This window comes from Parasteatoda tepidariorum, chromosome 3 (assembly GCF_043381705.1).
Source record: "Parasteatoda tepidariorum isolate YZ-2023 chromosome 3, CAS_Ptep_4.0, whole genome shotgun sequence".
NCBI lineage: Eukaryota > Metazoa > Arthropoda > Arachnida > Araneae > Theridiidae > Parasteatoda > Parasteatoda tepidariorum.
In genome coordinates, this window is record NC_092206.1 from 7,373,870 (window position 1) to 7,391,755 (window position 17,886).

General features: G+C 28.8%; 2 protein-coding genes across 2 annotated transcripts in view; both read left to right on the forward strand.

The window, feature by feature from the left end:
• The window catches only part of LOC107455484 (uncharacterized), a 383,034-nt gene extending 381,470 nt beyond the window's left edge, over window positions 1-1,564 (forward strand). Inside the window, exon 12 of the mRNA XM_043041968.2 lies at window positions 1,389-1,564. The gene's annotated coding sequence lies outside the window, so the exon portion shown is untranslated. The remainder of the gene's footprint in view (window positions 1-1,388) is intronic.
• On the forward strand, window positions 1,432-15,959 carry LOC122268336 (uncharacterized). Its single transcript, XM_043041973.2, has 7 exons — window positions 1,432-1,563; window positions 3,527-3,704; window positions 4,966-5,098; window positions 7,931-8,328; window positions 8,463-8,506; window positions 11,533-11,626; window positions 15,318-15,959. Exons 2-7 carry the CDS (start codon window positions 3,584-3,586, stop codon window positions 15,704-15,706), a joined length of 1,179 nt encoding a protein of 392 aa, XP_042897907.1. The 5' UTR covers window positions 1,432-1,563; window positions 3,527-3,583; the 3' UTR covers window positions 15,707-15,959.
• The last annotated feature ends 1,927 nt before the right edge of the window (window positions 15,960-17,886 follow it).

The following is a 17,886-nucleotide window of genomic DNA, read 5'->3' on the forward strand; positions in this document are numbered from 1 at the left end:
TGATTTATCAGGTTTCTATGTCTAGTTTGGATTGGAATATGATTAAATAAAGATATATTTAAAATATACGTTAAATCTGTCCAAAAAATGAAAAAAAAATTAGTTATAAACCTATTCTCATACCTACTGAATATACATATAAAATTGCATCAAAATCGATTCAGCCGCTTAGGAGGAGTTTAACCACTAAAACTGTGACAAGAGATTTTTATATATATAGATAAGTTGAGGTTAGTTCTGTTTTAATATTTTTTCTTCTCCTTTAAAAAATCTTTTCATCTTTTTCTATGTGTTCTCTATATTTTTAACTTATTTTATGAGTTCTATATGCTTGCAGCTTATGTGCCATAAATAGCACTTATTTTTCTTCCTGTATCCTTCTTATCTTTATTATGTTATTATATATATATTTATGTAAACTATGTTCCGAAGATGTTTTTTTCATTTGAAAAATTGCAAATATTTGCTTTATGTTGATAACATGATTTTTAAAAAAAAATTATATAGTTTTTTTAATTTGCTTTAAAAAATGCAAAATGTCAAGGGCAAAAAAATATTTCCATAATTTATTTTATTATAAGTAATTGCTACTGAATAAGTTTTTAATTATTTTTATTCATCATTTAACTATTTAAAAGACATAAACATTAATATATCAGTCTTTCATTATTTTAGTTGGGTTTAGGAATGTAACTATTGTTTATACATTAATTAAAAAATGCCTCATTGTTGAAAAATCTTGTTAAATATTCTGTATATGAATTAATACGATATTTATCAGATTAAATGTAGTTTTAAAAAAAGAGACATCTCAAAAAGCTTATTACCTAAACCTTTATTCTTAAATTTAAATAAATACTCTATCATGTTTGCAGGAGGTGTGCTTATGAAATGATATCTGTACACCTTTTATTTTTTACATTTATTAATTGTCTAAACTATTTAGATAAATTTTGATTATTATTATATGTATATATAGAAGGAGATATTTGAATGTTGACCCAATTTATTCAGTTACATATTTATTTTAGTAAATATGAGTAAAAATATCAATTATTTATTAAAAATTGTTAAGTAAATAAAAACAATTGAACCATTAATTAGAATTTTTGAAAGCAAACTTATAATAATTAAACCTTTATTATGATGGTTTTAAATTAAATACTAAATAGTATAGTATGTTAAATGTTGCAGTGAAGATAGGGATATTTTTATAAATTAAAACTTGATTAATAAATGTTGAAATGTAACTATTAGTTAACCATGATCTTCTATTTGTTTTACAGCTATTTTTACAAATAAATGTTTTGAAAAATATCATTTAAAAGAAGAACTTTCATTAACCATATTTTTATTTTTAATTTATCTATATTTTCTTATTCAATCAGTTTAATAAAATAATACTTTTCAGACTGTACTAGTCCTAATAAGTTGAAAGTGGACAGCCCATCACTAAGAAATTTAATTCATGAAGTAATTTCTGAATACCATGCATTGTCACCAGCAGTGTCCGTTGTGAATAGTATTCATAGGGAAACACACAATTCTACTGTCTCTCAAAAAGTATTTATTTAATCATTATGTTACACATGCTATCATGAGATCATGTTCTAAAGGTTATTTATATCATTCTAACTATGTCTAGAATCATATTTTTAATATTTACATAGTGGCTAACTCTGCTGGATTTTCCAGTAGACTACTGGATGTTGCCAGTTCCCCCTGGTTTACTGGTTCAATTAAAATTCTCCTGGTTTTTGTACATTTTAAAAAATTGCTTAAAATTGTGTAAGTTTCCTTAAAAAATCCCTATTGAAATCGAATTTTTGTACAGATTATTGCTTGAAATATTTAAATAAGTATTATTAATGCATAATTAAGCAAACCTGATTGATAGAAATCAGTTCAAAACTTTTTTTGTTCTAAAATGTTCAGTTTATTTTTATTCAGAACTCTCTTTTTAAGCTAATTAAAAAAAATCTTTTAGCTATCTTTGATGAATTAAATGACTATTAATATTCAAAACTATGAGTATCATAATACATAACATTTCAAGTTTATTTAATGCCAATCATAACTGGAAAATATTGCAGTTTTTCTATTTTGATGACCATAAAAAATTCCTTATGTGTAAAATATTTAGTACATTACAACAATTATCGTGAAATTTATATTATTTCGTAAAATCTGCTGGATTTTTTTCCTATCCTTTTTTAATTCTATATGTATGCTGCATTGTTCCCGAAAATAATCTTTCTGCACCTGTTGCGCAGTTTTATTATTATATATGCATGTTAAGTGTGTGATGAATATTGCCTTATACTCTAAAAGAGAAGAATTTTTTAGTTCTAGAATAAATAAGATTGATTCTAATTTTCATAAAATCAAAAAATATCTGAAAAATTATATTTTAATAAAACAAACCTCGTTTATTAATTGCTTGAACGGCATATTATTATTCTCAGCTTTAAAAAATCATGTTTTAAATTAGGTTTTATTGTCTAAAAATTTGTGGATTAAAACTTTTTTTCAAAAGTTAGTCATTTTTACAGTTGTGTTAGTTAAAATATTTTCCAAATACATATTAAATAATTAAACAAAATTAAATACAACTTAATATTTTTCTTCAGTTCTTTATGAAATATTGGAAATTTTGAAAAATGCTACATTATCAACCAAGAGCTTTGAATGTGCTGCCTTTGATAATTATAGAAAAGAATACTGATATTAAATTTATTTAAAAAAAATTATTTTTAAAAAATGTGCTTTAATTGCATTTTTATTTGTAAGTATGAATTGTACAACTACCATTACTATATAAATGAAGCTAATTTACGATAACCCAATAAAACCGTTGTAACAATTTGTTAAATTTTTCCAGACTGTGGTCACCCTGTGAGATTGCATTATCTATTATGGTGACCTTAAAAGCCATTTAAATTTTATTTTCACAAAGAAAATAAAGAGCAAATTGATGTGAAAGTTATGAGCTAAATCACTAAAAGAAGCTTAAGATATTTTTCTGAAATATTGACATTTAGTATATTTCATTACATTTTAGGGGATTTTAATTTTTTCACATCTCTTACTGCTGTTTGGTTTCAAATGTGGCAACACATTTTATCGACTCAGAGAAAGAGAAATTGAATATTCAAAATTTTTGAACTGGTTAATAGTTAATCATTTTAAAAAGAAATTGGCTATCACTTGCCCATCTTTTACAACCATTGATGCACTTGTTAAATTTTTGTGGCTTTGTCATTGTTTATTTGTATACAAAATAATAGAATGGGTAGTACATAAAAGAACCTGTATAGAAAAAAAATAAAAATAACTACACAAAGAAAAATCATGTTTATAAGACATATATGACAAAACTTTGGGTAAAAAAACTTTTTTTTAAATTTATTTTAGATGTTGTGAAAAATTATTTTTAAAACAGTCTGGATAAAATTTATAATTTATGTTAAACTTAAAATAAATGTTTTTAACCTTAAATGTTAATGCAATGATTTTTTTTTTTCAGGAAGAAAAAACAGTCCAGGTAAGCTTTCCTATTTTGGAAGGGAATTCCAAGACACAAATGTCTAAAGAAACACAAGTCTCTATGTTTGTAGAAAATTATAATTCTCATTCACTCATTCAAGAAGAAAAAATAGATAATAGTGGATGTAAGAAAATGAATGAAAATAAGTCAGAAAATGGTATCTTTCTAATAGATTTTCATTATTATCAGTCATTCTTTCTGTTCTATTGTTATTAGTCAATAAAAAAATTTTTATTATAAGTATAAACTGAATCGCTATAGCGTAATTTTATTTTACAGTGTATTTTCTGTTTAACATATTCTACTAAAAATGCATATCCCGTAATAAGTGCTAATTTGGTACTTGATCCATCTCTAGAACCATCTTGATAATAATTTTTTTTTTCTTTACCGGCATTTTGGTTTTATAACTTTAAAGCACTATATTTTGATTTTTTTTCAATAAAATAATTAAATTGAGTTCAGAATTTTTGAATCAAATTTTTTTTAAATAAAAATTCTATTAATCAATATCTGTTATAACTATGTTTCTCTTGAGTATCTTGGTTCCACAGAGGACTGATCGTAAAGACTAGGTTCCCAGTAGAACACCGAAGTCAAAGTCTAAGCTGCCATCAGTAAGCGGGTGGGTAACCACTATGATCAGCCTGCGTAGAGTCCTAGGGTGCGCAGTATTCGTCCTCGTTAAAATGTTTTACCGTAAAGTGCTTGACTTCGCACGTAGATTGTCAGGCTATCAAAGCAGGGGAGCCGTTCCCTCTTCCGAGGAAATTGCGATGGCATGTCTTTCAATAATCCTCAGTTCCAATAGCCTATTGTGCAGCTCTAGTGTGACGTAAATATAGTACCTACTTATCAACTTGAGTATCTTGTTTTTCTTTTCTCAACTTTTATGTGAAATTTTCCTAACTAGTATGTGCTGATTATAATTTATTGTTTTCATATTTTAAAATACATAAAAATAAGTTACATAACATAGTACATAAGACAATCAAAAATAAGTTTTACAGAGTGTGACATTAAAATTTGTGCTGGAAATTATGGTGATAATAAATAATTGAGCTTTCTTGATTATTGTGGGCAAATTTTCAAATGGCAGTACCTACTTTTTCTCGACAAAATCCACACCACAACCTTCATCCTCACCAAAAATAACTTAAAGTTAAAACAATACTTTCAACAACAACAGTGACTTTCTCAAATAGTAAAAGAGAAAATGCATCATGCTTATCCTTGTACTTCCTTATTAAAATTTAAGAGTATCTTTAATTATATTTTCATTGGTGTATAGTGATGCTGTATTGATTGTGTTCAATAACTAATAGGATTTCTAACTTAAACTTTAATTTTATTTTAGATTTTTAGAAATGACATAATAGCATAACTGTTTCATTACTAATGTTCTTTTAAACTTTCAGAATCTTTAAATTGTAGCCTTGAGCAACAATTAGCTGCTGTAACTTCAAAAGTCGAAAATTTGATGAATGTTTTCAACAACCATGTTATGAAGAGTGAATCATTTGCCGAAAATAAACCTCTAAATAACTCCAGGTAGTGCATTGATTTGTATTTCAAAATCTTTTTATGATTTTTATTTATTTTTCTTTTTAACCATGTATTATCTTCCTGTTTTTCGAGTTTAATCAAAGAATTTTAATTTACTAATTTATCTTCCAAATTTATAGTAATTTGCTATTTAGGATTACCTTTTTAAATTGTATTCATTAGATATTTATTCTTAACATTTTTTTTTTGTATTTTTTAACTATTAATCTAAAACTCAATTAAAAAAATAATATTGTAGTTGCTTATCAAGTAGCATATAAAGTGCAGTAGAGACTATTCACGATGTTCAAACAAGAAATTTCCTTCCCTCTCATCAGACTTGATTATTTTATCTTGAACATTTGTTATGGTAAAACAATCCTAGCAATTTGTTCCATTAAACTCTTCATTCAATCCTTTTCTTGTATCAGGCTTTATGCCAAGCTCAAAATAGGTTGTTCGTATTAAATTTTATTATAAGAAATAGTAATTTTTTATTTTTAACTCAGTGAATATGGTATCTTTGCAGCTAAATTTCAAGAGATTTGTGTTTTAAGAAGAAAAACAAATTGTCTTTATTTCTATTAATTTAACAACAATAAAATAATGTCAATTACAAAATATGCATTTCCTTTCTATCTCTATGTTACTTAAACAAAATATTAAATTAGCACTCACAATTCACCCTTATATAGAATCGATCAAATCTTTTCTAAAAGGAAAGTTAAATGATAAATGACTAGTTCCAAATTATTGATTGTTTTGTCTGCAGTGACAAAATTGTACTAATTTCTTTCATATAGACTTTTTCAAATGTATGTTTACATGCTTAAATTGTGTTTATATTTTTGTGGTTAAGAAAGTTTCAATGATTTTACTTTCATTACCAGTTTTAATAGAAATTATAAAAAATTTATGCTCTAAAATTTATGAGATAAACAAATCATTAAAAAAGAATTAAAGGACAAGCTCTACATAAAAATTAGTGTAATTTTTTTATGAATAAAACGTTTTGTATTTTAACCTTTCGAATAATAATTTTCCATTTCTTAATATGCTTTGCCCAAAACTTTTTTTTAAATTATTATTTGGGAAAAAATCGATGTTTAACTTATGGTTTTAAAAGAAATCTGCAGATATTAAGAAATGAAAAACAACTTATCTCTTTAATACAGCTCACATTTTTAAAAGATGTAAAACAAGAGGGATTAGTTTGGCACCCCTCATTTCCAATATGAATGCTTATTTAATCATTCATGTGTTTGCCTTTTAGAAATGTGTCTGTCGAATCTTATATCTAGAATGACAAGGGGGGCCAGAGTTGCCTCTTAGGTATTTTGGTAAGCATCCCATAACCCTGGATAGTTATGGGTGTAAGATACCCTTTGGTACCCCAGTTTCATTAAAAGTACAGTACAGAACCCATTATCCGGAAATCAGAAAACCGGAAAACCAAAAAACCGGAACGAAATTTGATAAATTTTCCCGCTATTTAAAAAAAAAATTTTTTTTTTTTCCTCATAAGATATTAAGATTTTTCTTTCTTTTTTGAAAGACCTTACCATCATTTTGGAAATAATCATTAGTGTATTACTTCATCGTTTTTTCTTCTTTTTAAGATTATTTCCAAAAAATTTTTTTTTCAAATGGGTTTAACAATAAAAAAAACGGCTTTTTGTAGCGATTCAGAAAACCGGAAAAATCAGTTATCCGGAATAGCGATGGTCCCGATCGTTCCGGATAATCGGTTCCCTACTGTATATATATATTTCAACACATTTTAGAGATTTTGAATGCCTAATTAATCTATACACCAAAAATCTGGGATGGGCTAAACTGGCCCTTTCAGTCTTTCAAGGTATACAGCAATGTTCAGCTTTTTAGTGCTAAGAAGTGACAGGGCTTGAATTGATAGACTTTCAGCCACAGATAATCCACTTTAATCTCTCATTACACATCATGAAGGAATATGCTTTAATTCAGATTTCAGTTTTTAAAACTACTTTACGTGGAATTTTGATTTGAAAATTAGTCTAATCTTACTCCTCTATCCTGTACTTGCGACATTTAATTTTAAATTATGCGATTAATTTGGTAGTTTTTAACAAATTTTAAGGGGTCACAGTACCTTTGCAACAATTAGGTATAATCATTAATTTTGAGGATGCTTTACCTGCTCATTTAAGTTATAATTAATAATTTATCTTCAAAAAGTAATTAAACTGTTTAATTCTTTTAAAATTTTAAAAAAAGTTGAAAAAATTCTAAATTTTTAAATCCCTAAGGCTTTTTTATTTTAACATATTTTCAAAAAAAGTTTTTTTCATAGTGCTTGCAATATTTATCTTAATAATTTTGTGCATTCATTTGTTGATATATCAATTAGAATATTTTTTATAGATTATTTTGTAAAAAAGTAGAAAAAAAAGGGTAAAAATTCCTGTTAGGTATATATAACATGCCGTAAAAATTGTAATACCTCATAAAATGCTTATTCCATGCACAGTTTAAATAAGTGTATTATACTCAATATAAAAAAGTTTACTTCAAAGCTTTATCTCAAATAGAAAAAATTCCTTAGGGATTTAATTAAGATTAAGACACAAAATAATCATCTATGCGAAAAAGCACTTTAAAGTCAGACTGCTGAGCAAGTTTCTGTATTAGAACAATTTAAAATCATTCATAACTTTTTTAAAAATGTAGATAGAGAGATGAATTTTTTTCTGTACATTTGAAATACTTTGAAGTTTTATTATAAGCAATAAAAAAAAATTTGGTATTTTCGTCATTTTTTGGGTACTGTGACCCCTTAATGAAGGCTTAATTTTTTTTCAGCAACAACGAACGACCCATTCACACCAGAGATGTGTCTTTACAGTTTAGTCCTTATTTGGTCAACAGAAGTGTGCATACGTCTCCCATTCGAACGTTGGAGAAAGCTAACCAGTGCACCAATTATCTCGAATCAAACCAAACAAAGAAACAGTACCTCAGTGTTTCTACTCAGGCAGCAGCAGCATCTCAATCTGAGGCTGAAATTAAGAAAAGTGCAACTGTTGCCACACAGTCAGACTGTGCTGTTACTATAGATAATTGGATGCAAACTTTAGAAGTACCTGAACATTCCAATAACAGCTCTGTATCAGTAACTCCTGTCAGTGATAGTCCTTTTCTCGATGACATCCTTTCGGAAGGAGAAATTCCATTTCATTTGAAATTCTTGTCGTTTCATGGTATGTATTTAAATTCATTTGTGTTGGTGTTTTGTATTATTTGTAAGATATGTTATACAGTGCGCATATTACAGCTTTATTTAAAAGAAGATAATGAATGATTTGTACACATGAATTTTTTTTTGTACTTGTAGATCGTGCTGCTAATCTAAATTCTACTGTTGCTGAATCTAGTGAGGTTAGTTATTTTGTTTTTTCTCTTATATTTGTTCTTTTTTCGTAACTCGTAAATGTATACATTATTTTACTTGTTTTCATAAAAATTTTAACTCATTCTATGATGTTTAATATTAATCTACAATTTGGAATAAGATTGTTTTCAAATGCTATTTATGTATATTCTTCTAGTCATATACAAACCAAGCTTTAATCTCGAATTCTGTAGAAGAATTCTTTGAACTTAACAAGCGTTTTTTAATGTTATGGTGTAAAAATACATATGATTTATGAACATAAAGATTTGAGATTAAAGATTTAGATTAAAAAGATTTTGTTTTGTTTGAACTATTGAAGACAAAGTTGCATTTGCTAATAATATTTTATAGAATACTAGTCTTAAGCATGAAAATATTAGAAAGCTATAAAGGATTGATGGATTTAGTTTAGTTAACTAGGGTATTTATTCTCCTAAAATTTCAAAATACTTTTTATCAATCAATATAGCCATCCGTTGGTAAACTTTGTAACTAATTGTGAAACTTGGTGAGAATAAATTATCTGGTTAATTAAATACAACAAACTGTACATATCTATCGTTTCCTGTTTTTCTTCAATTTATCCTTAAAATCGGCAGTCATTAATAAGCTGTCTGGTGTTAATGTATTACAAAATTAGTTTAAAAAACACTTGAAATAAATTAAGCCAGGAATTTAGATCTAACTTATCAACTGCATAGTGAAAGCTGTCTAAAAATTTGTGGATAATTGGTGTTGAAAAAATATTTTCAATGATCCTATGATGTATTTTTAAGAATGACTCTAAGAACATGTACTATACATTTACTGATTATTCAAAATATTTTTTATAAGTTAGATAATCAGCTGTAATTTTTTTTCATATACTAATGCTATTATAGTGTTTGTTCACTTCAATCGGAACAAACAATTTAATAAAGACATTTCGAAATAGCTTGAGATTTTTGAAGGTTCCATCAAAAAATATTGTTCTCTTATTTAATATCAGTTTTAAATTATTTGGGGTATTAAAAAAACATAGGAATATTCTAAAACATTTATCTTTGTATATTACACTATAACAGTTTAATTTCTTAGAAAAAATTACTATTGTTATAGAACCTTATTGCAATTCTTATTAACTTTTATTTGTTTACTCATAATGATGTTGCATCTTAGTTATGGTAAATACAAATTGTGTCATAACATTAAATAATCGAAACAGTTACAAGAGCTTTGAACTCGTTAAAATTCTTTTGGGAAAATTACACACATTACTAAAGTGCCCTGTGTTATCCTCAGTAATTTTTTTCAAAGCAGGGAATTAAGAACAGCATTCTAACATTGAATGTTAAATTATTATTTAAGAAGAAAAAAGACATATTTTAAAAAATTTTCACTTTATCTTTTAGTGTCAATCCTATAATGAATTTCAAATAAAGAATTTTGTTTATTTCTTTATTGCTACCAAGGGACATTTTTAACTATCATTGTTTCCCGTGCAACATTTTTATGGATATTGCAGCTAATTATTTCATTTATAGATCACTTTTTAATGCTATACTTTAGGCTTAATTATTACACTAACATATTGACATCACACATGTGTCATACACTTCAGGATGTTCGAGTGTGATTTAAGTTTGAATAAATAATTCTTTTTATACAGCCTTTAATATTTTTTTTAACTAAGTTAAATCATGTTTTAAAAATCTCATAGTTTTTGAGTGTTCCATAGTTCTGAATGTTTTTTAACAATTAATTTGCTTGGTTGATAAATATTTTTATCAATATAATAATAAACATTTTTTCTCTATGACTTTTTATTGAAACTTTTCCTTAGTATTGTTCCCAGATAGGTGGAATTATTTTAAATATTTAAGGAGCCATGGTGGCTCAAGAGATAGAGCATGTGCTTAACAATGTGGCGACCCTGGTTCGATCCCAGCGATAGCTGGTCGATTTGAATTCCGCGCCCAGCTCGCACCGACCGCTGATGTAAAATATCAGTGGTAGATGGATCATTGGTTAGAGTCCCCTTGTCGTCAGGCTGACTATGGGCGGTTTTCATCTCTATGTAATGCAAATGCGAGTTAGTTCCATCAAAATGTCCTCCATGAAGCCAAAATATCTCCTAATACATGATCCTGGAGTTCCCTTGTCTTCTGGAGTGGGTTCAAAATTACAAGGCTACGGCATTGAACATTGGTAGCCGCAAACTGAAAATTGAGTCGGCTGTTTATAGACGGTTACAAAAATAAAATAAAATCGAAATTTAAACGAAAATTCTGTTTGTTGTTTTTAAAAAGTAATATTGAATCAAGTTAGTAAGATTTTTGTTATTTTGTCTTCCTATGTCCTTTCTTTTGGAATTTACTCAGTGGTGACTCGTAGCACTGGCATTCCATAACCAGTAAGGACTGAAGTTCACCCAACTTGTCCTGGATGCAAGGATGGACAGTGCATTGCTGGCCAATGGCCTTCCTCATAACCTTGGTCATAGAAATGTAAAGCCTCAATATCTATTACCCACAATGGGTATTTTTGAGAATGTTTAACTTTTTTTCACATACTATTGACTGATTTATGAAATGTGCTGTTATTTTTTTAAAGTGGAATAAGTCCATTTGGAAAGTGGTAATAAGTTTGAGTCTTTTAACTTTTTAGGATTAGTGTTTGAATGTATTTAAAAACTTCAGTAAAGGTTTCAGTCGGGGTTGTTTCAATCAGGTGTTGTTTTAATTACAATAATTTAATGAAACATCAAAATGCAACAATAGTTATTAAAATTTTAAAATAAATTATAAACTTCTTATGTTAGTATTTTTACCGAAGTAATATTTGTTGAAATTATGTTAATAGGATTACTAGATTTGACATTATTTTAGATTCTTATTTTGCTTTAAGAAAAATGCTTAATTGATAAACTATTTATATTGGATCATTAGCATCACTTATATTGCTAATGTTTCTTATATTCTAATAGTACTTTTTTGTATTTTAAGGTTATATCTAAAATGTGTTATTTCAGGAAAAAGACTATTCTCTTAGTGAAGGTGAAATTCATCCCCAATATCTTCAATCATCTTATAATTTTCCAGTTTCAACTGATCATTTCAACAAAGGTAAATTTTATGTTTTATTTAGCTAAGTAAATTTCATTGCGTTTTTATTTTTGTACATATTTTATGGTAAAAAGATCACATTTAAACAAATTTGAACAGTCTTATGAAATTCATAAAGCTGCATCTAAATATTTAATTGCTCCCACAATACATTATAAAAAATTATTCAGAGATGTTTAATGAAATAAAGAATTACCTTGAATAACTTTCTTTAATCAAATTCTCATGTACTTAAAGGCTAATTTTATTTTTTCCATGGTTAGACTTCGTGTATACTAATTAACAAGTGATTTATGAAATTATTTTATTATTATCAATTGAATTATAAAATAAGTCAGAAACACTTTCTCTGAATAAACCTTTCATTTCTTTAACCCTAATAATAAATCCATTCTTTTGTCAAATTTTAATTCTTCCCCTTCAAAATGTGAGCAGGATTTCCACAGGTCAGGAAAACCTGGAATTGTCAGGGAAGGTTGCAATTTATTTTTTACAAAAATCTGTAATATTCCTATATTATACCTAGAAAATAACCAGTCTTAAAATTGTCAGTAACAGTAGTCAGTTATTCAGATTTGAGTTAAATAATTCTAACATATATTACAATTAATTGTTGTAAAAATTTCACATTTTAGTCAAACTGGAATGTTCCCTTCCTCATTTAATAATATTTTTTGCACAGAAAATCTAATTTGCACTTTACAAATAATAGAATGAAAGTTTTCTGCTGAAAATATGGTCTCAATTTTCATCGAAATTTACCTGGTATACCTGGAAAAGTCAGGGATTTTTTTTTCTTCCGAAATTGAGTGGGAACCCTGAGTGATCAATGTGTGCAATTTGGAATATTGAGTCACAATGGTGGCTGAAAGCTTAGGCCCCTTAATGTTAATTTCAATTTAAGGGAAAGAGAAGAAGTTAAAGGGAATTTTAAAAAAAAAGTTTTACTCAATATTATCAGAAAATAATTATTTCTATACAAAAAATATTTTTTAATAATTAATTTTTTACTTAATAGCAGTCTGAAAAAACATATTTTATGAAAAAAACTAAAATTTTAACATTATCTGTTAATAGTTCTTTGTAAATTACAATTTATTAAACTCTTTTTTGAATTTTTATAACTTACAAACTATTTGACCGATTTTGATCAAATTTTAAAATATGAAAATTTGTATACCTTACAATTTGAAACTATTTTGACCATTGTTAAATAAAATTATTATTATATGGATTATGTAATTGTGTAATGAAAAAGCTCCTGAAATATGGCAAAGCATGCAAAAAGACGTCCACTTAAATGATTTAATGTGCATAGCAGTATAGTGGAGTGTTTAATATGCATCACCACCCTTGACCACAATGCACTTTCATGCTGTTTATAATAGACAAGTTTTGCATAGTAAATCCCACTCCATTAAAGGATATTTTAGCTTTGGAAGGGTTTGCGATTTATAATTGCTTTGTTTCTCAGTCGTGATCTTTAAGATTTAGGTCCGGAGACCTGGCTATTCTCCTGAATATCAAAATGTTTCTTGAACTTAGCCTTGTATGCATGTAATTTATTACAATGAACTGTGGACCAACAACACTTATGAACAAACTTAACTCTTAAAATATGTGTGTTATATCTCTGAAAATACAAGATGCTTCCCTGAATCTTTAGATAACAAAAGAGCCTAAATAAATTGGTACTGGAAACATAATCTTAGATGCAGGTGGAGTTGGGTCTTTGTTTTCTTCACTGATGAGCTCCCAATAAATTTTACAATTAGTTTGCATTTGTGTTACATGAAGAGGAAGACCTAAAGAACCTCCCACGCTTAGCCTGACGGCAAAGGGACCCTAACCCATGATCCGTCTACCGCTGAGGATATTTCATGTCAGCACTGTGGTCGGTGCAAGCTGGATGCGGATTCGTATTGAGCAGCCATCGTTGGGATTCGAACTTGGTTCACCTCATTGGAAGACGAATTATCTATCCCCTGAGCCATCGCGGCTCAAGGCAAAAGTATAGGAATTCGCCACCTGTTTGCCTTTTCAGCGTGTAGCCTACCTTAGAAACAACCTGCCTTTGCTGAGCCCTATGCTTCAGCAATGCCTTCATTTCTGTGGGAAAAAGCAGGTGACTACAAAGAGCTGTGGTGGTACCTATGGGGTGGAGTAAACCTACTGTGTAACATTTTAAGTTTATTTAATGTTAATCATGACAAGAAAATATCGTAGTTTTTCTATTTTGATGACTGTAAAAATCCCTAAAATTCCCCATGTGTAAAATATTTTGTAAATTTTTTCCGAATGAGTAGCTAGTACCTTTGAATTGGACTAGAAGCGAGACACAGAGAAGTCAGATTACCAAGGTGCAGTGTCATAATAAAATTTCCAGTTGTCTGCAATCTGGGACTGGTACTTCTTGGAATGTTTAATCCTTCTGCCTTAAATAATGGTCTAAATTCAGTCACACTAGTTAGGTTTTCCTCAGTGCCCTTCTAGCATGAGGTTTTCTTCCCTGATCCCTACACAACCTTCAAGAAATCCTCCCTTTGTGCTGGGAAAAGATTTGGTGTTCCAGCTCACATGGATGCCACTCTTCAGTCTATGTAAAATAAATTCCATCATTTAATAATATCTCTTTCACATTTAGACAACAAAAAATTCTTACAAATGTAACAAATGTTTTTCTGTTAAAAATAAAAAATAAATTACTTTTTAAAATTATTGTGAAGTGATCAAATAATGATGTCACACTGCAATGAAAAAATTTTATAGATTAAACTTTAACATCTGATTCTATCAACTAAATCTGGTTGAATTCGCATTTTTTCCAACAGCGTTTTAAGATTATTTTTTTAAAAAGAAATTTATGAAGCTAAGACAAAAAAAATAATAATAAAGGTGTAGTGAAAAATAAGTAGAGATGTGAATAACAATACACTATTAGTTGGTTGTAAAAAGATAAATGACGGAAAAATATTAAATTTTTTTTTAGTAAAAACAATTAAATCACTGATTGATGATCATATGTGTCATTATTATGGATCGTCAGTGAGCTATAAATTTCTGAAAATTCAGGTGAACAACGCCAGACTGTGAATTGTTCGAAAAATAAATTATTTTTAGAGTGACATCCATGTCTACAAAGAATCTTCCCCGTTGGCCATCGTTATCATAATATAAAAAATGTTTGTAATGCAAAATTCCCAGAAAGCTTGATAACAATCCCTCCTGTAATCCATTACGGTTTGCACAAGAGAAGAAATAGACTTTACAAAAATGTTTGTCCTTACTCTCCAAACAGTTGGAAATAATTTAGCGATTCAGCTATTATAAGTTTATCTTCTTTACCGATTCCAACTAGTGTGAGCATGCTGGAATGCCTTACAATAAATTCAATAACATTACTTTCTGAACAAACCCCTGTAATTGAATCTCTTTCCAAATAAATAAACTGTACTACTTTAATATGATATACTTAATTCGACTTCTTCTTCGTCAGCACTACAGCTTAGTGCAGGCCAAGGCTTTCTCAATTAGCTGCCTCCAGGCAGGATGACTTTGAGCTAGATTTTTCCACCTGTTTATTCCCAACACTTTTAAGTCCTTCTCAATACTGTCCAACCATCTTGTAGCTGGTCACTTAATTAAGCACCTTTATAAAAAAAATTATTTTTACATGAGATTACTCTTCCAGGAGCTCATTCTTTTGCAACTCTAAGTCAGCTCAAGTCACCAACTGAGAAGACTTTGAATTTTGTCGACAGTTCTACGAGTGAAGCGTCTTTATCTCGCCTAGGTCAAAATGCAAGACAAATAAACTTTTCCACTCCAATTTGGAACCCTGAAAACTCACCCCAGCTTCATTCTTCGGGAGAAATTCCATCTCATTGCTTCTCCTCAAGCAAAAGAAGCTTCCATGACGTCAAGCAAATGGAAAAACCCTTTGATGGTATGAAAAAAGCAGGCATTAGTGTAAAAGATTCAAATAATTATTATCATTATAGAACTGCTTATCAGATGCCTGATAAAAATATATCTCCCTCTAACTTAAGTTCATTATCAAGTCTTGATAACTCAAATTGAATACGTAAATCTGTGATGTTCTTCGTCTTCAAATGGATTTGAAGTTCTCAGCGACTCGTATGGTATCAAAGCAACTTGGCACCCCTGAAAAGAACTCAAATAGTTGGCTCATTAAAACTGTTTATCGGATGATTGATAAAATAATTTCACATCCTAACTAAGTTGTCAATTCAAACACCTAAATTAATATGTACACTTGTTTGTTATATGTATTCTTCTTTTATACATTTTATAAAGCTTTTTGTACCTATCATTTTTGTTTTCTGTTTGATTACAAAATCAGCTCAATCAGTTTTCAGATATTTTAAATAAATACAAAAAAAGCATAAAAAAACGTCTTTCATTCAGGCATTTAAAAGAATCTAAAGTTCTTTTAGAATAGCTTTTTCAATCTAAAAAACTTTTTTTTTGCAAGTAAATCAAGGTGGAGTAGTACATTCCTATATAACTGAAAAGAGTAGGCGAGGAAAGGGTCAAAGGCATGGAACCGGTTTTCTCCCCAGATGGCGTATTTGACCGTTATGATCACGAATAGGAATGTACTACAATATTTTTCCTTTTTTTAATATTTTTACATTTAATTGTTAAAGATATTTTTTAAAGTTTCCATGACACTTTCTTTTGGAACCATGTTTAATGTAGTTTTCAGTTCCATATAGTCTCCTAACTAAAAAGATTTCAATATAGTTGAAAATCAAAACAGAAACTAACGAATTTCCTTCTATGACTCGCCACACGCTAATGGTGAAAGCATGCGAAGTGTTGCCATAGGTAGAGAGTTCTGCTCTACGCCACCTGTATCCCATTTCGATCACCAATTTTAAAAATTAAGCATCGAAAATGACGACTGTGTGTCAAATTTATATTAGCTCTAATATTAGATAGTATTCAGAATATTGCATCTTTCTAATGTTAGATAATGTCACTTTGCTACCTGGGAAGCTACGTCAATTTTGAACCTTGGAAGATTATATGTTAATGTGTAAAAATCTGATTATTAGGACAAAAGTCCTTCATTGTACAGCTTTTTTTATTTCGTACAAACTGCCACAACAGCCTGTTGTAACAGGGTTCCCACTGCTCAGGGAAAGTTGCAATTTTTTTGCAAAAACCTGGAAAATTCCTTCATTATTGTAGATGGAAAAAAAATCAGTCTTAAAATTGTCAGTAACAGTACTCAATTGTTGAGATTCAAGTTGAATAATTTTAACATCTATTACAATTATTTATTGTAAAAAATTTTCATTTTAGACAAACTGAAATGCTTCCTTCCTCATATAATGATATTTAATTTACATAAAAAATCTAATACTTGGCATTACAAATAAAAGAATCAAAATTTTTTAATGAAAAATTCCATAGTATAGATATAATATGGTATTAAGTTTCAGTGAAATTTACCTGATATACCTGGAAAAGTCAGGGAATTTTTTTTCTGAAATTGAGTGGAAACCCTGTTGTAAGCACTGGAGCTTGAAGGTCCATAATGTCATGGCCTACGGCATGATTGTGAGAATATGCTTTTTTTTTTTTATTGGCTATCGAAATGGACTATAGGTGGCATAGAGCAGAAGTCTCTACCTATGACAACACTTCACATTCTTTCACCATTAGCGTGTGGCGAGTCATAGGAGAAGGAAGTACGTTAGTTTCTGTTTTGATATTCAAATAGATTAAAAACTTTTAAGTTAGGAAACTATATGGAATTGAAAACTACATTGAACATAGTTCTAAAAGAAAGCGTCGTTGAAATTTAAAAAAAATATTTGTTAGAATTAAATAAGGAAAATATTTAAAAAGCTGAAAATATCGTAGTACATTCCTACAGAACTGAGCAGAGGAACCGATCCCCCCCCCCTCCCAGATTGCGTATTCGAGTGTTGCGATCGCGAATACTGTGTACAAAGAATCATCCTGACTAATTTGTTCGGATCTTCACGTAGTAATAGTAGTTTATTTATGTCGAGCTGCACAATGGCCATTGGCGTCGGTCTGGGAAACATCCCTGAGGATGATCCGAAAACCTGATATCACAATTTTGCTCTTAGACCTATGCTCCCCTGCATCGGTAGCCCGACAACCTGCCTCAAATATGCTAATTAATTAGTGCAGACGATATTTTAAGTTACGAAATCAAACACAAAAAAACATACCTTCTCTTCGATGGCCTTAGATTTCTG